Source organism: Miniopterus natalensis, chromosome 1, assembly GCF_054644295.1.
Source record: "Miniopterus natalensis isolate mMinNat1 chromosome 1, mMinNat1.hap1, whole genome shotgun sequence".
NCBI classification, from domain to species: Eukaryota; Metazoa; Chordata; class Mammalia; order Chiroptera; family Miniopteridae; genus Miniopterus; species Miniopterus natalensis.
Window position 1 is genome coordinate 137,597,003 of NC_142081.1, and position 23,533 is coordinate 137,620,535.

General features: G+C 40.1%; 1 protein-coding gene across 1 annotated transcript in view; it reads left to right on the top strand.

Annotated features, from left to right (window-relative positions):
- COL25A1 (collagen type XXV alpha 1 chain) overlaps positions 1-23,533 on the top strand; it is a 440,472-nt gene that overhangs the window by 346,039 nt on the left and 70,900 nt on the right. Inside the window, exons 13-17 of the mRNA XM_016209473.2 lie at positions 11,690-11,743; positions 13,659-13,685; positions 15,978-16,022; positions 22,946-22,978; positions 23,410-23,445. Coding sequence (XP_016064959.1) covers positions 11,690-11,743; positions 13,659-13,685; positions 15,978-16,022; positions 22,946-22,978; positions 23,410-23,445 — 195 coding nt within the window. The remainder of the gene's footprint in view (positions 1-11,689; positions 11,744-13,658; positions 13,686-15,977; positions 16,023-22,945; positions 22,979-23,409; positions 23,446-23,533) is intronic.

Sequence of the window (23,533 nt, forward strand, 5' to 3'; positions counted from 1 at the left end):
GACAATGGTTAAGGAAAGATACAATTTCTAAGCCATCAGAAACATGCCCAATAACAACTAGAAAATAAAATTATTTTTGTCCTATAAAAATGAAAGAAAAGTAAACCACTTTAAGGGAATGTTTTGTTTGTTTTCTACTAGAACATTTTCCATCCATACAGATTAACAAAATTGGTGATTGGCTTGGACTAATCAATTTCGGGGGAGACTTTTTTTATTGTTGTTGTTGATTCTCGCCCAAGGATATTTTTTCCATTGCTTTTCAGAGAGAGTGGGGGAGGGGAGAGGAGAGAGAGAAACATCGATGTGAGAGAGACACACAGGTTGGTTGTGTCCCACACATGCCCTGACCGGCCCCAGGCAGGGGTCAGACCTGTAAGCCGGGTACGTGCCCTTGACTGGGAAGCAAACCCGAAACCCTCTGTGCGCCCTCCAACGCTCTAACCGCTGATCCACACCAGCCAAGGCAAGACATTCTTTTTTACTTTATATTTTTTTTACGACTTTCCTTTAAATTTTGGTCACCTTGATGACCAATCTGAGTATTTCTTATTTTTGTAATGGTCTTCCAGTTCTGCAGATCGTATTAGGAAAGAAGACACGTAAGCAGTAGCATGGCATTCAACTCCGCTCTGATCTAGCTCTTTGTGGCATCACAATCTGCAAGGGGCCCCTAAGCACCCTTCTGCGGGCAGGGGGAGGCTGGTGGGACAGAGGGGAGGCCTGGACTCTGCAGGCGGAGAGAGCCAGTGCTTCAGGTCCCTGTCCTCCACTTGGCAGGTTACGGAATGTTCCTAAGGCTGGGGGTAGATACAAATGCAGACCTTGCAGTGGCATCTAGATGACATCTCTAAAGTGAACAGACCATAGTAGGTGCTCAGTGATGTTATCAAGTGTCTATAATAGTAGCATCACCTTCAAGAGTTTCAGCAAGTGAGCCCTAGGCTCTCTCTCAGGTAGGGAGCAGAAGCCAGTCCACTTCATGAGAGGGAGAAAATGAATATGCAGAATTACACATAAATATAATATAGAATATATATAGAATATAAATATAAAGTATTTCTCGGTCCCCTGCCCCGCTCCCCAACAGGCCCCATTCTAGGCGGCTGGATGTTAGTGCTGTGGATATGGGAAAGAAAGGCTGGACTCATGTTACCCAGAGGCCCAGCCCCCGGCATGGGGAAGTGCAGGAGCTGCCCTGGGGCCGGACACTCTGGTCTTCCTCCTCGGGTGCAGCCTTTGAAAAGCCCTTTCCTCTCTGAGTCAAGCACCTTCATTTGTAAAATCAGAGGGGGCACTGTGCTAATTTATCTCTCAGTCCCTAGGTGATACTGTGTATCTGCAAAATGATCACCCACGTCTCATTCGCAATACAACCAGCTTCTAGAATCCTTTGTGCCCAGTTCTGAAAGTTGTTTCCATAATTTGGATTTGTGTCTAACGAATAGCTGAAGCAGTTAGAGCAGATTTAATGCCGTCTCACCTGCAAACATGAAATGTTGTCTTCTTCTTTTCTGGCTTACTGTATTGGACACAAATTTTTTTGTAATTCTCATGAGGAGATCTTGTTGGCATAGGTATAATTAACATTTTATTTGTACTCCATGGTTCGTTTTCTCTCTCCCTCTTTCCCTCCCTCCCCCCCCTTACCCAAATACACACAAACACACACACACACACACACACACACACACACACACACATACAGATATGTACATCTGAATATTTGTCAATTAAACGCTACTTCTCAAATATACTGGAGAAGTATATGGGTCTTTAAAAATGATTTTGTGGTAGACCTTTTTTAAACTGAAGCATCCTTTGACAAAATAAATTGCTGTCTACAATATATATGTCAGAACTTCTAAAATTTCAACCCTTAACAGTTGTTATTAGAACCCTATATTTTCTACTCTTTCTGCATTTTCACATTAATTGGCATCCATAAGAATAAATCATGATGATGACAACTTATTTGGATAGCAGTCAATGCCCTGGACTGTACAAATGTCATAAAAGAGGAGGTCTAGGGAGAGGAATAGGGTATAGTAGGGTCTAATTTGTGCATCTCTTAGTTCACACCCTTGTCTCTTTGTTACTGTGAAAATAACATTAAAGATTTTCAAGATTAAAAAAAATTATTTCTGTCTGAGCAAGCTGGAATTTTTCTGAGGTCCTAGAGTCATAGGGATTATTTCCAAAGCAAAAGATAAATATCAAGTGATCTTGTTTCATGTATTTTTCAAGTGTTCTTAGAATTTATTATTTTTAAGACTCCACAATAAAATATAAATTAAAAATTGCTATTAGTGTACCATCTATGACTCTATCCCAGATAGCAATGTGATTTTTAAGTCACATTAAATTTGAATGAGTTTATAGTTATGGTATTTAGACTTTCTTTTCATCTCTTATCCCTGGGTCTCACAGTTCTTCACTGACATTCATCCTCACAGCATACTTCTAATGGCATTTTTATTGTAAGTATATTTAGAGAACAGATAAATTGAAGCTCTTAGACTTCCAAAGGTCAAGCTGTTTATTCAAGTCTATACAGGGGGCTATGCAATTAACTCAGTATTTTTTATTCTTGATTTACTTACTGTAACCACTAACTACCCTCTTTTCTTTGGCTACTTTGACTCTATCATTAACAATCTGAATTAAAATCCCCAAGGATTTGAATATGTTATAGTTTGGTTTGTTTTCTGGTTATCTTTAAATTTTCCTGTGATCTATCCAGTGATCTATTACCCAATTTATGACTTTCCAATTTTTGACTTTAAGTAAAGATATTTAGAGTTAAATGAAGTGATTGATTTCTGATTCCAGATTAATTGTTTAGGGAAAGTATCTTATAGCACCTTAGTTCTTTTGCAGGTTAAACTTGAAATCACAGTAGTTTTACTAATTTTTCTATCTTTTAAAGCTAGCAATCATGTGCATTAGAAGTCTAAGAATACATGGCTTTTCTCTCTAGTAACTATGTATAACAATAGCATGCATTCTTCCTTCTTAAAGAAACACCATTTTCATCTATTACAGGATATTTCATATCATCAGATCACTTATCCCTGAGTGTGATTCACACATTCTGAGGCATTTTTATAATACAAGTTTACTCTTAAAGAGACTTTTTACTCAATTTTAGTTAAGTGAGACAAACTATTTCTATTCTTTATGTAATTAACTTAAAGTTCCATTAGAGAGGAACATAGTTGAAAGAGGTAATTTCATGCTGCCTTGAAATAAAACAATGATAGTAAGATATTTTTAAAACCACTTTCCCCCTGACTTTATGTAGGCATGTCACTGTAAAAGTGATGCGAGTTACCATTCTGTGAAATGAAGATGTTGGGAGAGGGCAGAATAGAAAGTGGGGGGAATGAGACAGGTGAGGCGATGGGTGTGAGGACGGGAAGCTGCTCACAGGCTGTCGCAAAACAAGGAAACAACAAAGCAAATGTGTCTGGGTGTATTCTGGCATCATCGAGTCCACTTGTTTTCCATTTTAATTGAAAAGACACTATGTATTATAGAAGGGATTGCAAAAATACTGATTTACTAGATCTGATTAAATTGCATAAACTCCCCTTACATGTGTCCAGTGATTCACTTTTGACTTCTCTAATCACCTGTTGAGCCCAACTAGTAAGTGCAGGCCCACGTCACACTTACATCAAAGCTGCCTCTGCCCTCCTGGAATCTCCAGCCTAACTGGGGATAAGGGACATTAAATGAACATTCTTACTAAAATCTGTTGAATGCTACAGTGGAGAAGCACAGGGCAGCCTGGCCTGGAGCAAAGGGTCAAGGAAGGCTTCTCTGAAGAGGTGATTTTAGGGGAAACACATAAGATGAGCAGCACTGGGCAAGGGGAAAGAGGACCTATCACTATGCTGCAGTTCTTACAAATTAAAGTACAGACGACCTTGGTTTTAGAATTATGTTCCTAAAACACCGAATTAGCAACACTTACAGGATTTTTATATTCATCGTAGACTACCTTTTATCCAAGTTTCTCACCACTAAAATATTAAGCCAATATAAGCCACAAAGTCTGTTCTCGTGTCATTAGATCTGACCTCTAAGTGATACTCTTGATTGTGAAATTTTTATTAAAAATCGGGCTGCCATGAAATAACTAATAATGATGATCATAACAGGTTAACATCTACCCAATTCCATCCGTTTGATACCAGGCCATATTGCAAGGGGACAGTAACTGTTTTCCAACTGTGAAACAGCATCAGTTGGGTTAATTTACAAAGAATTGAATTTCTTTCAGGATTCTCTTCTCTGTCTTTTCTGCCCAGCGCAGGAGTAGAAGAGTGCAGTATATAATAATTACTAACATTTACTCAGCGCTTATTAACTTCAGGCACTGTTCTAAATGTTCTGTGCATGTTAGCTCTCTCACTCCTCACAGCAGTCCTATGAGGTTGGTGTAGTATTATCTCTTATTTTATTAATGAGGAAACTGAGGCACTGGAAAAACAAATACTTTGCCCACGGTCTCCAGGTGTTGGTGGTAGAGCTCACCTTCAAAGCCAGGAGGTCTGCCCCAGGCTTCAGAGTGAGGATTTTAAATTCAGAATGTCCCAGCTCTGTTCATCAGTATTTGTATGACCTTGGACAAGTCACTTACCTTCTCTGAGCCTTAGTTTCTCCATTGTCAAATGAGGATTACAGTATTTACCTCAAAGTGCAAACAGAAAAAATATAGGAAGTAATAAATATAACTGTTCATTTAAATATATTATTAATAAGAACAGGCTATTTTCCCTGTGAACTGGAGACAGGGATTAGCTGCTCCCACTGCAGTTTCTTTTCTAGCAGCCCCAGCCCCATGGAGAGGTGCAGGAAACACAAGTGGTCTAATTTAGAAGAGATCCATGTAACCAGGGAGCTGAACCACTATGATGTATGTGGTTTAACCTGCCCCTAGCAAACTCTCTCATTTCACACACTGCCCATCAAGCATTTTGACATTTTGTCTTTCTAAAACATGTCTTTGTTCTTCACCTTTTTCCCCCTGTAGAGTACACACAGAACAATTTTTTTTTTTTGTATGCAGAAAATAGTGTCCTCTGTGGCATCATGCTGTGTGGCCGGTTTGTGCCCACTTTTGCACCTTTCTTAAGTTATTTAAGAAGGAATTACTGGGTAGTGTATCCCTTAGACCCCAGCGCATCCAGCGCCCCTTGTCCCTCTGTAGTGTGACCCTCCCCGTGGTTGTGGGGCCCATAAGGCCAAGGAGCCAAGCCTACTCACGGCCCAGTCTCCCCACTTCCAGATCACAGTCCCGGTACCCGGGATGCAAGAATTCCTCCCTCGGCTGCCCCAGTCTGCTTCCAGCGCCTGTACTGGCCTCATCCCCAAGTCTGTAGTCCCACGAGTGGGTTGCACAGCGGCGTGTGTGCTCCGCAGCCTGTGGGTGGCCTTGGAGCGCTGAGGGGGCGTCTGCAGGCCGAGCTCGCAGGCCGTGTTCGCGCAACACCCAAGCCTCTCGGGGAACAGAACGGGCTGGGAACAGAGGGGAGGTATTACCATTGGGGGTGGGGTGGGGTGGGAGCAGCTGTGTACTCCTACCCAGGCCTTTAAATTTTAGGGATGTGCTCAAAGCAGATAATTCTCTTCATTTGTGTAAATTTTACCAAATAAGCTCAATTTAGCTACTTTCTGTGACCCCTAAATTCTCACTATCTCTTTGCATTTGAATTTCTTTGTTCAAATTATATTTTGTACATTTTCATGTACAAAAATAGTACAGAAAACTAAAATAAAAAGAGCTAACCAGCAGACTTATTTCTGAAATAGCCCATACTGTAATATTATTGATACAACTATCATTTGTACTTTTAAAAAATAAAAGCATAATGAAGGCTTGATTATGAGGTTTAGTTTAGTTATTACTTTAATCAGTTTAAGACCCATTTCGGTATATTATCTGAAATAGAATATTTTTATTAAGTTCATGGTTGATAGACCTGTCTACTTTTCTACTCATTAGTATTCACATTTCGAATGCAGACGAAGAGATTCTAATTTTAGGGCTGGAGTTTACTGATTAGAGAAACAAAACGAAGTCCTCTGAGTGGATGGCAGAGCTCTGACGCACAACCAACCCTGACCGCCCAGGCTATGGGTTCTCTGGTTTTCCTTTCACCGTGTTTTGAAGCCCCCTCTGCCTCCAGGAAAGAAACAGAAAGAGAATTGGGGTTGGGTATGCAAGCAGAAGCTTCTGCAAAACTACTGAGTTGCTCCACATAAGAGAGAGTGAAGCTGAACTCCCAGGACGGTCTGGGGAGGAAGGAGGGAGGGAAAGAGTTGAGAGGGGAGGGGGAGGAAGGAGCAGGCAGCAAGAGGAAGAAAGACTGCGTGCTCTTGATGGGACAGCTTCCCAAGGACACCAGGTATTCAGTCCTGAGCTCACAGAAGGCCTGGGGAGAGTTGGGCTCTCCAGGCAACTGACTGACTTACATGTGGGAATTGGTCTGGGGCAAAACAGAGGTGACTCGTGCAGATGCGGGACCTTGAGCAGAGGTCTTGGACTCCTACTACTTGTGAAACCGGGACTTGAGCCAAGTTTAATCAGATGTCTGAGCAATAAGGAGCCACCAGTGACGTCTCTAGTCCAACAACAACAACAAATACTAATAATGAAACTAAACCTTAATCTTTGAGAGCTGGGAGAAAGGAAGCATTTAATTTACATGCCCCACACACACACACACAAACACACACACACTGCATAGAAGAAAAGCTGAGCGCCACAAAAGCTCAAACAGTTTGCTCTATGTGCCAGGACCAGAAGTGGAAAACGTGGGACTAGACTGGAGGCTTCCTGAAGCCACTCTCCTACTTCATGAAGTTCGAATTTAATTGGGCACTTTATATTTTATTTGGTGACTCTTTCCAATCCCCATCCCTTCCCCACTACTAGAATAGAAACTTTGTCTGTTTTGTTCACTTTCTGTGCATAGGGCCTGGAGAAAAGAAACATCAAAATGAATGGGTTTTTTTTTTTGACACCAGTTGCTCAAATAGAAGGAACACAGGGTGGGAAATGGGAAGACCTGGGTTCCTTCCTCTTTGCATCTCTTTGCCTCTGGAGCAGTTACTTCCCCTCCCTGCGTGTGTTTCTTCATCTGTTAAGAATGACCGGCTTGGTTCAACTAAAATATTTCACTGTTTTGTGAGTGCTTCTGCTTAGGGAAAAGCAGATGTTAGCGTGAGTTCATGAGGTAAACGATGATACTTGGGTAAATTCTGACAGTGTGTTTTGGAAGCTTGAGATGACTCGGTAATTTATATAAGCAGCAGGCCCGCTCAGACTCACCCTTCACCGGAGGTGCATGGGGTGAGGGAGGGAGCAGATGGAAGAGAGGAGATAACCGAATATATAGACACACTTACACCGGTCGAGTTTCTGGACCCACAGGCAGGGTTGCTGGAGCCACTAGCCCTTCTGGGCAGCCGTGCTTCTCCTGCCAGAGTCCTGGAGGGGCTTAGGGGGTTCCTGGGAAGCTCCTTCCTGGCATCCTGTCCTTAATGGGGCTCCTCTCCACACTCACTCCCACCCCTCACTCTTGCCCCATGCTCTTTCTCTGTTCTTCAATCTTAATATTCCAGGTGGCCTGCATCACTGGAGGTGTCACCACTGGGTTAACGTCTCCCGCCTTTTTCCTGGGTCCTGCTGTAGCCGAGACAAAGAGCTGTCTTTGCCACCATGGTTATAGGTCTTATCGTTTCCCAGCATTGAAAGAGTTATAAGCATTTCGCATCTTCATGTGGGTTTAATGTATTTGCATCTCCTGTATTTATTCTTTTCTCCAACATTTATGTCCAGAACAATTATTATGTGGCAGGAATAGTTTCTGGGCACTAAGGAAAGGAAGTGAACAAAACAGACAAAGTTTCTATTCGAGGAGCAGTGAGGGGATGGCGATAGGAAAGAGTCGCCAAATAAAATATAAAATGCCCAATAAAATGTGAACTTCAGACAAACAAATGATAATTTTTAATATGACTATGTCCCATTTAATGTTTGGGATATATTTAACTAAAAATTATTTGTTGTTTATCTGAAATTCAAATTTAACTGGGTGTTTTGTATTTTTATTTCCCAAGTCTGGCAGTCACAGTGAGGGAGACAAAAAGGAAACAAAAAAAAGCATACCTTAGGTGGTAATTGGTGCCATAGAGAAAATAAAGTAAGGCAATGGACATAGGGAGTGGTGGAGATTCCAGGGCTACCCCTGTTATAAGGGGACATTTGTGTATCTCTGATAAACAAGTGGGCTGTGTTTTAGATTTAAAATATAGATAGATCACATATATAAAAGGAACTGTTTCCAAAGATGAACAGTTCAGCAGGCCAACCCACACAAACTCACGAAAAAGATAGCAGAGTTAAACTGTATGTTATTAGTGTCAGCTGGGTCCCCCCTTAGGTTAAACTACTTAAGCTGGGGTGGTGTGTCCCTGGGAGTACACACGCGTGTACGGACCAGGGATTCTTCTAGAGCATTAATAACACCTGAAGGTTGGGGCTGGGGTTCTTATTTTGTAAGAATCACCCAAGTTCATACTCATTTGCCATTAGGACACTAGAATGAAAATCTAATCAGAGAGAGGGAGACAAGACATATGAACGGAGAGCAGAAGCCCCATTTCCCTAACTCTTCCCCAGGTTTATCTCTGAAGTCCCTGTCAGGTGCCTCCCTTTCAAAGAATCCTCCTCGACCAAGTGTTGTTTATCCAACTGTTGCCAAAGCCTCTGAGCCCTGGAGGCTCGTGAAGGGACAGCTACTCTCCACTGCGACTGCCTGTGGCAGGAGAGGCTCACGGCCAGTCCTGCTCGCCACTCAAGCCGCTGAGATCCTTCAGTGTTCTGTCCCCGTCAGGAAGAAAAGGCCCGTTGGCCCGGTGCTTTAGGAGGTGAAGCGTCGTCAGCGCAGAGACAGCTGTGACTCCTCTCGCTGCCACAAGGAAAGCGACCGTGACTGAGGGAGGGCAGCGACAGGACTGCACCCAGCGCTCTCCCATCAGCGCTCAATTACATGAGAAAACTGCATTCCTTCCTGTCTTTAAGTATTCTTTCACCTTGCCCCTGAAGAGGAGTGCCTTAAATAGCTGTCAAAGCCCTGAGTTATGTTTTACATTAGGGTTCTGAAGAGTGTTTGGTTTAAAAAAAAAAAGAAGGAAGGAAAGGAAGGGAGGGAGGGAGGGAGGGAGGAAGGAAAGGAAGGAAGGAAGGAAGGAAGGAAGGAAGGAAGGAAGGAAGGAAGGAAGGAAGGAAGGAAGGAAGGAAGGAAGGAAGGAAAAGCAAGCCATCCTTCTTGAAAGTCAACCCAACTTATTTTTAGTTTGAATACGCAAATTTTCATTTGGGATTAATATACTGGGAATAGCTTTAGAATGTAAGGTGCAGTAGAGGAAACCCCATCAGTCTACCTGCATGTTAGCTGCTGCTTTTCTTTACTCTGTCCTTGGATTGTCCTTCAGAACTTGTGAATGTGAAATGCATTAAAAAATAGATGGATACATTACCCAACAAACAAAACTAGCTCTCGACACATATAAAACCTAATTCCCCTTTTTTTGTCTGTACTTTTCTGATATATTTTTCTGCATATGTACATTTTTACTACATTATGCAGCAATATAATATTATAAATTTATTTGAAGAGGCCTCATAATATATTTTGTGCTCATATGTCAGAAAATATGAAGACCATATATGACATATGGCTCATTCTTCATTTAGACTTACCTTTGACTTCTATTTATTATGCCTCTTTACTTCATGAAACATAAGAAAAGTACTTAAAAATAGTTCTATGACTTCAGTTTGATGCCCTCGAGTTATTTTTGTATATATCTCTTTGCTCACTCTAAAATAAGCTCTTTAGCCCTCACTGGTTGCTCAGTGGTTAGAGCGTCGGCCCCAGGACGGAAGGTTCCGGGGTTGGTTCCCGCCAAGGGCGCGCACCGTGGTTGCAGGATCGATCCCGGGCCTGGCCGGGGTGCGTGCAGGAGGCAACCGGTTGATGTGTGTCTCTCCCCTCCACTCTCTCTGAAAAGCAATGGGGAAAATATCCTCGGGTGAAGATAAAAAAAACCCTCTTTAGGCACAGATGCCTGTCATGTCTATTTCATCTTTACGTCCCATGAAAAAGCCCAGAGTAAAACACATAGTAAATTTTCACTGAATTCGGTGCTAGTTGAATGAATGAATGGCTTCCAGCTTGACCTTGGGACTCAGAGTTGTACAGCATTTTACCTTTAACATTTCTTTCCTACAACCTGGGAAACTAAGTTTGGATAATAACAGAACGTTTCATAACCTCCTAATCTACATTTGAATGTATTTTTCTTGATATAATTTATTTAAAAGGTAAAATTCTATGAGTCATTTTTCCTTCTTGATTCCATCGTTGTTTTTCTTAATCTTCACCTGAGGATACTTTTCTCCATTGTTTTTTCAGAGAAAGTAGAAGGGAGAGGGAGAGGGAGGGAAGAGGAAGGGGGAGGGGGAGGGGAGGGAGAAACGTCGATGTGACAGAGACACATGGATTGCTTGCCTTCCGCAAATTGTGATAATTGAGTTAATGAATGTAAAGTTCTTAACACTTAAAAATGTTACTATTATGATTAATGTACATATTTTCATACATGTACATGTTCATGTATATTTTTCTGAGAGCACAAATATTAAAGTGGCACAATCCCTGCCCTCCAGGTGACTTGGAAAACATGCTTAAAAATCACCTAAGTTTGCTGTGAACCTAAAACTAATGTAATAATAAAATCTGTTGTTGTGGGGTTTTTTTAATCAACTAAGAAGCAACTTTACTACCCTCAGTGGAAGAAGAAAGTTGTCCACTAGTAAAGAGCTTTGAGAATGTTTCTAAATGAAAATGAAATTCTAGTTGGTGTAAGTTGGAGCCACATGGAAGCACTGAGAGCCAGAGTCTCTCTCCTTTGCTTCTGGGCCCTTCAAGGTACTTCTCCTCCTTGGTAAACAATTGCTGGTTCAGCATCTAGAAAGACTGGTAGACATCATCATCTTTCTGAAATGGGACACTTTCAAACATAACGGCCATCATCTTTTTCCCAAATCCCTAACCCTCAGTATGACAAGAGCCATAGCTCTGAATGTTTTGTTTTAATTATTTTTACAGTGAAATTGGAAAGAGTAAACAAAGCCATTTTTGCTTTTTACTTTTGTGTCAAATGTGTCTAAATGAATTAAGTAGATGTGTATGCTCTTCAAGATTTAGCTTTGGAAATGTTCATTTGATTAAGTCTAATTATTTAATAATTTAGTCTATATTTTCCTGAACTGACGAACCACTTAAAAGTTCTCCAAGAGAGTCTTATGTTTTCAGATGTTTTTTACTCATGCAACAGTGTACCAAGTACCATGGTAGATGTTCATTTCAGATAAGTTGCTTCAGCTTTTTTAATGGAGAAAAGACTGAACAAAGGAAATCAGCCCTGTTTTATCTTTGGTGCCTTGCACACGGAATTTTGAACCAAACAAGCTAACTTGTATTCATACTTGTCGACACTTACTTTCTATCTTCATTTAGAGCATTATTGGATGGCCGTATCTTCCAATGGTCTATATAATGTACTGATTTTGTCTCTTTTACTTAGTAGTACCTATTTTTATTTTGAGGGCGAGCCCGGGTTGCCTGGAGCAGTGGGACAGGATGGAATGCCAGGGCCAAAGGTTAGTACCAGTAAAACCGAGCAGAGTCATTTGAGACGTGAGTTTTCATGAAATTGTAAGCCATTACAATGTTTTAAATATCCCAGGGATTGTACCTGGATAGAATTTTTTGTCGATAGTATAATATGCTACAGTACAGCAAATACATTATTTTGTGATTCTCGTTAACATTACAAATGCGGGATATGATTATCTAAAACCTATATTCTAATACTTAAATAACACGAGAAAGCCCGTGTTTCAAATATGACTGTTGTCGTTTGCCACTTAATATGAGCATATTAAACGTAGGCCATGTGCATACTGCCTAAAATTTGCATAGTAAAGATGAAAATTCTTGGTAAAGATGATATTAGCAGTGCCACCCTGGCTTTCCCTCAAGATCTGGCGACCTCTAGCACTTGCACAGCACAACCAGCTAATCAAATGAAGAGCAACATAAAGACGTGGCATGTTTAAAATTTATAAATGGATGTAGTCAGTTACTAAATAGGGAAAAAATGTAATGAAGATTATTTTTTTTGGATTGCAAGTTTTCTTTGTTTCCTGAAGAACAAATGAATCTGTTAAATATAAAAAGATTGGTGACAGTTTAGTTTAAACCAAACAGGCAGACAAATCCCAAATCCTTTGATGAGTGAACATCCCTTGAAGTACAGAACTAACGCCTAATCCTGTCAGCTGTGCTGTGTCTGTCCATACCCACAGATGCCTGTCAGCTGATTTGACAGATCACGTTGCTATCGACAGGCGCCCGGGACGGTATGGACCTAAAATTTATAGACCTGTCCTTTGTCCTGTAAGAGAGGAAACAAAATATTCCTTCTGACTTTACAGCCATTCTCCTGTCTTTTCCCTCTCTTGTTCTGTGCTAAAGAGGGAAATGATGGGAGTTAATGCTCAATGCACGCACTCAGTGCTGTTCTTCTGTTGCCTAGCGACCCTCAGGATGGATGTTGAGTGTTGAAAGGTAGCCAGAAACTCAGAAAGCCAAGGGGTCGGGCCTACCTCCAGTGAATGAAAAGAATCTTGCCTCCAAACTGACTTCTAGAGTGGGTTCTAATTTTTAAAAACACAATAATCACCTTAAACCATTTTTTTTAAGCGTTGATCTCATGGCAACACTTACTGATGCTTTTTATAAAGGGAATATTCTCATAAAGTGTATAATTTACTTTAGAACACTCCCACTTCATCCCTTGTCCCTTCCTGCGTAAAGTGAAAATGAGATTCTCTTCAGAGCACAGTTTTTTTTTCATTTTAGTCCTTGCACTGACTGGGTCATCATTTCGAATAAAGACCTTCTCCTAAACTCACTTTAATTCTGCCAGTCTAGTGTTTTTCCTGAAGGTACGAATACCTCTCAAAATACATGCTTACTACCAGTGAGTTAAAGGGAGTTCATGGCATTGTGAAGGGGTCCGAGTTCAGGACCGTGTGTATGGTCATGATAGGTGAAGACAGACTGGGAAACTCCACAGGACTCTGAATCCCTGAAATAGTCCACGTACCGGGGGCTGCTTTGAATAAAGACTTCATGGAAGGATGCGCCCGCCCACATTACTGATTCCAAGTTTGGGCAGAAAAAAAGTTCTGGGCTAAGAAACCGCCCAAGATGCTGAATTATCACCACACTATTCTCTTTGGAGCCCCAAAAGCCAGTTTAAGGATAATCTTAAGTATCTTTCTTTAGCCCTCTAAGAACAAAGAATTAAGATTATATTTGATTTTGATATCTATACCCAGTCCTCCAGGAAGCTCATTTTACCGTTTGTTTTTATGTCGCAACTCTATGTTGCCAAAAAAGGGTCACATAGGATTTATCTACCATGTTCAGTATCTGATTTGGTTTGGTATTGCTTAATTGGGTGTTTTACAATTTAATAAGTCACTCAATCTTCATCCTTTTGCCCAGGGAGAGCCTGGAGAACAAGGAGAAAAGGTGAGAATTATTCTACCTACATTTATCTCCCCCCTGAAGAGGTACCAAACTGAACTGTATGTAAGTACGGACAGATAGATAAATTTAGATATAGATGCATAGATATAATGACCACTGTTTTTTTCCCCCCAAACTTAATTATTTAGTGGAAGGAGAAAATAGTGTAATTCTTATGGATGGGTAGAAGTTTTTAAAAGGTTTAAAGAAGTGGAAGGGAAAGAAACAAATTTAAACATTCCATGTCTGGATTTTAAATGGCTTTCAGAAATCCCTGGGCCTGCAAGGTTTCTGCTCTCCGCGCTCGCTAATGCCACTCCAGTGCTTTCCGAGCATCCACACCTCTCTGCTGCTTCTTAGGTCACTGAGTTAAAGGGATACAGATGTTGACTGCAGCGAATATACTGAGAGTTGCCCCACAAAGAATTCCCATAAAAACCGAAAAGAGAAACAAGAGTGCCATATGTTAAATTTCTCTTCGCTGTCCTCCCTTACTACCTCTGGGCATGTCCTGATCATTTTTAGACTCCTGCTGCATATTTTAGTGCTAATTTTCCTGGTTCTCATGCTATTTAACAGTGTTTGAGAAATGTGTTGTCTGCAGAGGAAATGTCCAACATACTCCACAGTGCTCTTCATAAATGATCCGATCTTTCCGACAAATCAGTATCTTCACTTCTAATCCCCAAAGAAGTACATCTAAAGATCCAGCAGACTTCTTGAATGTAACTGTAATTTTGGGCACTGTAATACAAAAGGAAAAAAGACATTTACTTAAATGGAAGGAGAGCAAACCAGAGGGGACAGTCAGATCCTTTGTTTCATGACCGCTCTGAGCCAGTTTTCCAAATAAGAAAGTTTGTTTCTTTTGTTTTATTTTTAATAAAGAGATTTCCAAGCATTTTTTTTCTTTAAAGTATGCTGCCAGGCTGCCTATCAAAGGTTCCTCATAACAGATTATCAGTACATTTACTTGGCACCCGACCAGTTCATGGTAATTAACTTGAAATTAATTAGTTAGCAGATGACTCTTTTGTGTGGACACTAAGGAGGGAAGAGGGGCAGAGCCAGGGCCTTCAAGGCTCCTCAGATAAAGCAGCTCAGGCTCCCGGGCTGCTGTGGGGTGTCAGTTACCAGAGACAAAGTCCTGAGCATGTTAGCTTCATGCTTATGAAACAAGAAAAGAAAATAGAAATAAGAAAACATCTTCTTCCTTCACCATCCCTCCTTCTCTCAGGGAAATAGTTATCAATCGTTTCTGTCTTATTTTAAGGAAATTTTTAAGTGAGAGAAAGTTGACCTCATGAAGCTAGACAGAGGGCTGTGGGTTATAAGAACAGTAATGTGTTGTTGCTAACAGCTATCATGAACAGCTTATGCATCCGATACTGTCCTAGTTGCTTTACACGCACTACATTTTTTATTTCTTACGACCCCATAAACTGTTCTTGCCCTTATGTTACACATGACAAATATGATGCATAGAAAATTTCATTTCCCCAGTCAGTTTTGGAGCTGGACATGGTCTCTCTGGCTCCAAATCCATGATGTCTCCACCATAACATGCTATGAGACGTAAAGAATTCAGAATTTAAGGAAGCGAAGCATGAGTAATAAACAAGTGACTTTTTTCTAATGCATTGCTTTGTGGGTAGAAAGATGTTAGTGAGAGAATAGGCATAGGAAATCTCAAAAATAACCAAGGAAACAAACTCCCCAAGTTATGATTTTAAAAAAGCGGTTTCCTAATAAAATAAAAAACCTTTCACAAATGTGAAACATGTTGGTACAAATAAATCAAATATTCAGGGCACAGGTTTTGAGGGCTGGATCATGCACTTTGAGGCCCTGGAGATTTGAGATGGGCTTGAAGACAAGAGTAGGGTTTATACAGATCAAAGGGAAAGGAGGAGTGAGGTGGCAGGAATGGACACAGAGGTGGTGAGGCCTGTGGCATATTGAGGGAATGGTCAGGAGAAAGTCTTCGTTACAGTGGAGCTATGAGCAGAGGAGAAAAGAAGTAGAGTTAAGGAAGCTTTAAGTGTCAGGATAAGCTTCTAGAAATCAGAGAAATTGCTGCTTTTCATTAATATCATGGAGTAATTTAAAACTGTTCAGCCAGATTCATTGTAAAATGTGTATTTGGACCAGTGATATCAGGAAGCTGCTCAAGTAGGACACTTGCAACAGATTTTTACATATAGTGCTTATGAAAGAAAACTTAAAATAACAGAAAATACCCTTTGCATAATGTCACTAGTATATTTTACATGTATCTCTTTTTCCCTCTCTTAGGGAGATGCTGGAGAGAGTGGCCCCAAAGGTGACACAGGCGAAAAGGTACAGTGTTGCTAAATATGGGAGAGTAGGTGTATGAGCAAGAAATAGCATTCTCTATATATGAAAGTGGGAGATTTTGAGAGAAGTGAATAGTAGTAGCTTTGTTTGTTAAGAAGAGATAATCCTATAAGTTTCAAAAACATTTAAATATTTCATTTATAAAAGGCGATTATTCCACAGGCTCCTAGCTACAAATTTTAATGTTTTAAACATAAAGTGGTATGTCATAAATTTTAGAAAGTGTGTAGCTAGGTTTCCAGGCTTTCAAGGAATAAAAACACTTAGTCACGTATAAATGGCACGCTTCCTTTATATGCAGAGATATAAAAATAGAATTGCTAAATCGATTCTGTTTGTCCCAATGTTAGGAGAGAACACGTCAGGGGATGGGGTTGAGATTTAAAAGTTCGAGAGTAAATGTCACTTGATTAGAATCTCTAATGCAGTCTTGAAGATTTGCCTCAACTTGAAATGTACTAAATCCGGATATTTTGTCAGCCTGTATTGTCATTATTTTTGATCTTTTAAACCACTATTGATATTACAGTGGTCTTGTGACTCATCTTCCCACCTCCTGTCTCTCCCCTACCCCCACCCCCAGCTATCAAGACAGCTTTTGCTTCGGTTCATACTGACAGACATCGCTGCCATAAGGAGGACTTTTACTTCCCTTGTGCTATCTGTTAAGAATGAAGAAAAATATCTTTTAAGAAACCGAAAATAGAATAGTCAGTCATATTTTAATTTAAATCAACCTAAGTAATTGAGTAATGAAAAAAAGAACTGAATTATTCATTTAGGCTTATAGTTCAGAATAAGAACATTCCACTTTGAAAATTATTACAGTACAGATGGATAATGGTTAGTCATAAAAACATACCCATAAAATAAAGAGAAATGTATCTTTCTCATTCTTATAAATATTAATATAAATATGGCATGGTGGTAGGAATGAATTCATGTCACCAAGTAGCAACCGTGTTTGTATGCAAGGAGCAGCCTAGCAGTTAGGGTGGACTGTTTCTCGGAGACCGGGGTTTCCCAGCCTCAGCACTGTTGCCCTGTAGGACCAGACCATGTTGTAGGGACTGTTGGGTGTCTAGCATCGCTCCTGGCCTCTGCCCACTACATGCCAGGAGCGCGCTTGAGTTGTGACAACCAAACCCACCTCAAGACATTGCCAAATGTTCCCTAGAGGCAAAATTACCTCTAGTAGAGAACCACTGCTGTAGGCCCATGCTATTGGCCTGTCAGATTTAAATATCATGCTGAAATCAAACATGGCATAAATATGTTTAATACTAATGAGAACAATGATACACCTCAATTACTCTCGAAGTCCAAATTTCAAACCCCAGATATATAAACCTGGATGTTATATTTAACTTTTCTTGTTTTGCCTAGAAGCAGAAGTTAACAAACTTTTCTTGTAAAGGGCCAGAAAATAAACATTTTCTGTTTTGTGGGCCATATGGTCTCTGTCACAACTACTCAACTCTGTCTTCATAGCATGCCAGCATCCATAGACAATATGTACACAAATGAGTATGGCTGAGCCCTTTGAAACTTTATTTTTGGATGCTGAAATCTTAATTTTATGTAATTTTTATGTGTTGTGAAGTATTATTGTTGATATTTTTTAACTATGTAAAATATAAAAACCATTCTTAGTTCATGGGCTGTACAGGAACAGGTGGGTAGCTAATTTGGTCCATGGGCCATAGTTGCCACCTCAAAAGGAAATCTTCTAAACAGAGAGCAATTTCTTCAAGTATAAAAAAATTAGGCCACGTCTGAAGTATGCCTCTGTGAACTTATGTAGAGAATTTTATGCTTCAAAAGATGTATTTTTAAAGCTTCATTTTTGGAATGTAGGCCAATAATTGTTTCTTTAATCACACATTTTTAAAATTTAATTTTCCAGTCGTAAAGCAACTTTTTTCTTTTACAAGACCAAGTTCATCTCAAAGGAATACTGTTCTTACCTTTTATATTAATGCAAATCATTTACCATACTGACTCACACATAGTAAACTCTCAATAAATGTTAGCTTTCTTACCGCATGGAAATTGAAATCAACTAGATTGGTTGTTTCTCTTTTTTATCAAAAAGTTTTATTAGTCATCTGAAATTAAGTGCAAGAAATGCTTCAGTTAAAACGGAAATCATTTCTATAAACTTTCAATGGGTCTAAACAGGGAATTGTAAATAGGAATCTGTAACGTATAATATGTAATCTGACCTGTAGCGTTCATCCCTGAGAATGCTGTAATTGGAATATAATTTTTGATGTGTTTTTTAAACATTTCCTGCTTCTGTCACATAATTTGTTTCCAGCATGTTGGAAACACTCTTCTCATGGCCTTTGGGTTTAGTATGTGAAACTAATTCATCATTTACCAAGTTTGAGATGTAAAAATCAAAAAATGCTTCTCTTTGGCCATTGATGTAGTAAAAATTACGTCATGGACTGATTCACTTTAACAGGATTTTTTTTTCTTTTGATCCAACTCGGTGCCTTTGGATGGTAAAGCAATCTAAGCCTTTCCAGACTGGTCATCTGGAAACGCTGTGCAGCTGTAAACCCACCGGGCTGGGCGGCGCTGTGGCCCGCGAGCGCGGTGCTCTCTCGGTTTCAGAACGAGCTGCCGGAGACGGCTTGCGGTCATGTGCGGAGTGGCTGTGGAAGGGCTATGTTCTCTCTTTGGCGTGTCATCCCACCAACAAATGTAGAAATGGGTTTCTTATCTATTCCCCTCACCTGAAAGTAGCTGTTTGTAGAGCACACTGGATGGTTTGGTCATGCCACTCTTTTGTTTAGAATTTCACCTGTGGATTCAGCAGCTTTGCCTTCACTTTCTTGGTATTACTTGCTGTGCCTTCATTTTCTTTGCTCCCCGATCTCCACTCCTGTAAATGCACTGTCTTCTTGGTTTATGGCTACATGATGTCTTTGATTTACATCTTCTGAGCCTTTGCAGAAGCCACACTCATATTTGGAACCACCAAGCACATTGTCTTCTTTTCTTAAAATCACACACGAAGGGCTATCTCAGTGGGTGCTCCCATTCCAGTCAATGCACTGTCTTCTTGGTTTATGGCTACATGATGTCTTTGATTTACATCTTCTGAGCCTTTGCAGAAGCCACACTCATATTTGGAACCACCAAGCACATTGTCTTCTTTTCTTAAAATCACACACGAAGGGCTATCTCAGTGGGTGCTCCCATTCCAGTCAATGCAGGGTCCTCTCCAATGTAGCACCTACGGTTCCTCTAACTCAGGACACTCGTGCTCTGCCCATCTCCACCTCCACCTAATCCTTTCTTCAGTCCACTGAAACCTGAATTTATGTCATTTCCCTGGGACGGCCTTTCAGTCTCCTCTGAATTGGTTGGGCTACCTATCACATGCTCCCACAGCCCTCCTTATGATCCCTTTCAGAACCTGTATTATAATTTATTATAAGTCTTTGTTTAATTGCACATCCAGCTCACTGGAAAAAAAAAAAAAAAAAATGATACCAAACTGTTCTATTTCTAGCACCAATCCAAGTTCCTGGAAGAAAACAATTATTAATTGAATGAATAATCTTTTAAAAAAAATTTGTCACTTTCAGCTGTTTCTTATTTTCACTGAACGGTAGATGTTCTTCTTGTACTGTGCATTTGCCTCTCATGTCTTCTGTGTATATACAGTGACACGGAATTTCCCAAACAGGAGAGTCTCTTCCTAGCCCAGATTTTTTTTAATCTTCACCCAAGGATATTGTTTCCATTACTTTTCAGAGAGACTGGAAGGGAGCGAGAGAGAGAGAGAGAGAGAGAGAAAAGTGGGGAGGGAGAGAGAAACATCGATGTGACGGAGACATCCATCGGTTTCCTCCCGCACTTGCCCTGACCTGGGCTGGGGACCGAGCCGCAACCGAGGTGCGTGCCCTCGGCCGGAGCCAAGCCTGGGACCCTTCAGTCCGTGGGCAGATACTCTAACCACTGAGCCAAACCCGCTAGGGCATAGCCCAGATTTTTTTAAGTGAAAAGAAAGCATTCTTGATGCTTTCAATCAGTAATATTTTTCTACACATATGTAAATAAATGATTATCATACGCACAGGCCAAGAGGGGGATTGCAACTTCGCGGCTCTGTTGTCGTCCAGCTCCTAGCGTCCCTGCATCCAGAACATGGCTGGCACATAAATAGTGCTCAATAAGCATTTATTGAGCAAATTAATGAATGATAAAAATATGGCCACATTCATTTTACTTATCCACATAGACTTTACTAACACATACATATAATTACATACTAAGTTTTGTATTTAAAAATAATCATAGCTAAAAGCAGAACTCTGTGCTTGAATGATAAATTCTGAAGTCAAATTCATTTACCTCAAGTATCTTCTCAAAGTACTTTCCCCATTTATGACTTACCCCGTGAAAACATTTATTTCCAAACCAACTGATTTATGAAGCTAAGAGTATACTTAAGGCACGGGATTTCCCCCCTACCTTAATCCTGTATTCATTTTCACTGTTAGAGGAATGAGAATTATAAACACTGACTTTTTCCCCCACTACTTTCAGCATTATCCTTTTAAATGTTTAACTTATGAATGTCTTCCAGCAGTTGCTTTGCCACTTAAAAGTTATAAAAATTCTTTGAGATGTCACAGTTCTCATTTTTAAAATGAGAAGTAAAATATCACTCATAGTTGTCCATCAAATGAAACTGCTCCAATTTCCACAAATAATCAGTCTTTCAGGGGACTGTCCTTTTTGTTTTTTCCACCCACTTCCTATGAGAACTAAATCTAGTCTTTACTCTTATTAGTGGATTATCTAGCCACTTTCTGTTAAAACACTGAGAAAATGTATGTAAATCACAGTTAATACAAGCAACTTCCTTTATTTACAAGTTTACTATAATCTTTATGTCCTTTTATCAAAATGAAATAAACCAATAATTCTTCTCTTATGACAATAGAATTTAGGAAGTCCAAAATTCATATAGCCTCTAGTTGCTTCAATTGCCTCATCTGTTAAATGAATATAGTAATATCTGCCCTAACTCATGGGAGTTTTGTGAGGTATAAATGAGATGAAAGAAGGGACTTAGCCAAGTCAAAATTCCTTTTATGAATTTAAAAGTCTTGTGCAAAATCTTGCACACCTGATTCATTGGTGTCGATGGCTTTCAGACTTGATTTAGTAGAAATATATTATGAAACTGCTGCATAGTATTGTTATATTACAACAGTTTCATAATTATTATTTTATTAGCCACATTTATTTCACTTCCCATTGGAACTCAATTGATCATTAACAATTAGGAAGAGAAATCAGTGTCATTCTACAGTAATTGGGGTCCTCTTCTTTCTGTTTCATCGTGGTTTAAGTTTTCCTTGGGTAATAATAATTATAGATGTAAAAAAAACGTAAATATATATCAGTTTCTTCAATAAGCTGATTTATTATTCCCATCTCCTTCCTAAGCTTTTTTCTTTTCCTTTTCTATAGTTTTTTTTCATTTTGATTCTTGACTTCTGACCTGCTTAAAATATTCACCATATATGTATCAAGCATATACTATGGGCCAGGCGCTGAATAAAAATAGACACTGAATCTGATTGTCTCATGAGGGACCCACAAAGAATGGGCAGAAAACATAAATACATAATTACGAAGCGAGCTATGCTGCATGGCCCGATGCGTGTGTGAGGGGCACGTGTCTAGGTTGGTTGGTTGGTGAAGAGTTATTTGAGGCAGAGCCACTTCAGCCAAGATCTAAAGAAAGAGAAGGTTCCAGCCCTAGGAAGAGGAGAGAGGGGGAAAGAACGGTGGGAGGAGGCCAAGTGCTCCCTGTACGGAGGCCTGAGGCCTTCTCTCTCTCTCTAAATGAAACTGATGAGCAGTTTCCTAAATCTAGAACAAGGAAATCGACCCTTGGAGCTCCTTGAGCACTTGCACAGAGAGGACAGCTGAGGAAGTCCCAATATGTGCCTTCCTCCTTGTGGCTATTTCTATTTTCTTGAGGGTCTCAAAAAACTTAAGTTTTCTCCCTTTATGTTCGTGGGACAGAAGACTAGGAGGAGCTTGAAAAGGTTGGCCCTTTGCTGGCCTTTCAGAAAAAGCAGCATTCTCAGCTCTCCTCCTCAGTCTTTCCCACTCGTCCCTGTCTGCTCATTTATAACATATTTGCTTTCGAAATGTAGTCGCCCGCCCTCTGTGAAATCCAGATGGAATACAGTGCCTTTTAGAAAACCAGATTCTATCTCAAGATTTTCTCTCAGATCTTCCATGTGTCCCTGTCACCCACAAGTCATTCATCATCCTGTAACTTTCTGGTGACTGTGTTACAATGAAATAAGTGTAAAGCTAGAAAAAATGTGCCAGGCCTAACTGGGACAGTGCTTCATGGGGAGACAAGCTGACCTGCTGCGTGGCTTTTCCCAACTCAGCATCATTAACCCTTGACTTCATCTGTTGAACCCTGACTTTCTGAAGTCTGGAAGGGTCAGGGAACTCCCACTAAATGATAGCCACTGACATTAATAAATTCCAGAAATAGAGAAAACCAAAATTCCAGATCCCTCAAATTATAATTTATTGCTTTAGAATACAATTTTAGCAGTATATTGAGGGAAAGTCCATATTTTTATTTTTATATTTATTTCCAAGAATATAATAGTTCTTACGTATTTTGCATTCAAAGTAAACCCATGTTGTTAGAAAGAACATTGTTTATCTTGGAAATTGTTGACATCTTAACAGCTGACAGATTGATACAAAGTCCTAGGGAGCCTAGTTAAGCCCATTAGTCATGGGGCTCCCTTGAGTGCCCCTGTCCATAATGGCTCTCTGTGTGTTTGTGTGTTTCCTGTTCTCATAATTTGTGGAATAATCTCTCATGGGTTTCATTTTAGGGTGACCCTGGATCATCGGCTGCAGGAATTAAGGTAACTCTAAGCTTACAAGAGTTTGTACCCCAGGAGTTACAGTTTGGGTTTTTATAAGCCTCTGCTTTCTCTTCCCCTTTACCACCTTTGATGGTTATAACTCTGTTCCTATTCTCCTGCAGTAATCAGCTTCCAAACACAACAGGAAGTTTCTGCTGGAAATCTGATAAATGCTTAAATAAGAGGCCCGGCTTTCCCTTTCTTCTGATTGGTTTTTATGGAAATGTGGATTTGTATGTGAGCTTTAGGTGTATTCACAGCAAAAAAAGTTTTTTCTGTGTCTAGTGAAACGTAGAGTAATAGAATAAAGTAAATTAAACATATGTGATCAAGGAGGCCGGGCCATCTCTATGAAGGTGTCCAGAGGCGTAAAGGTTTTTTGAAAAATTCTTGTAATACTCTCCTTTTCATCTTTGGCTTTCTTTGGCCAGGGAGAACCTGGAGAATCTGGTCGTCCTGGACAAAAGGTAATATCTTTATTTGAGTGTGATCTTGGCACTGTCTCACCATTTTATCTCTCCCATGCACTCTAGTATGAAAACGCTGATTGCGAAA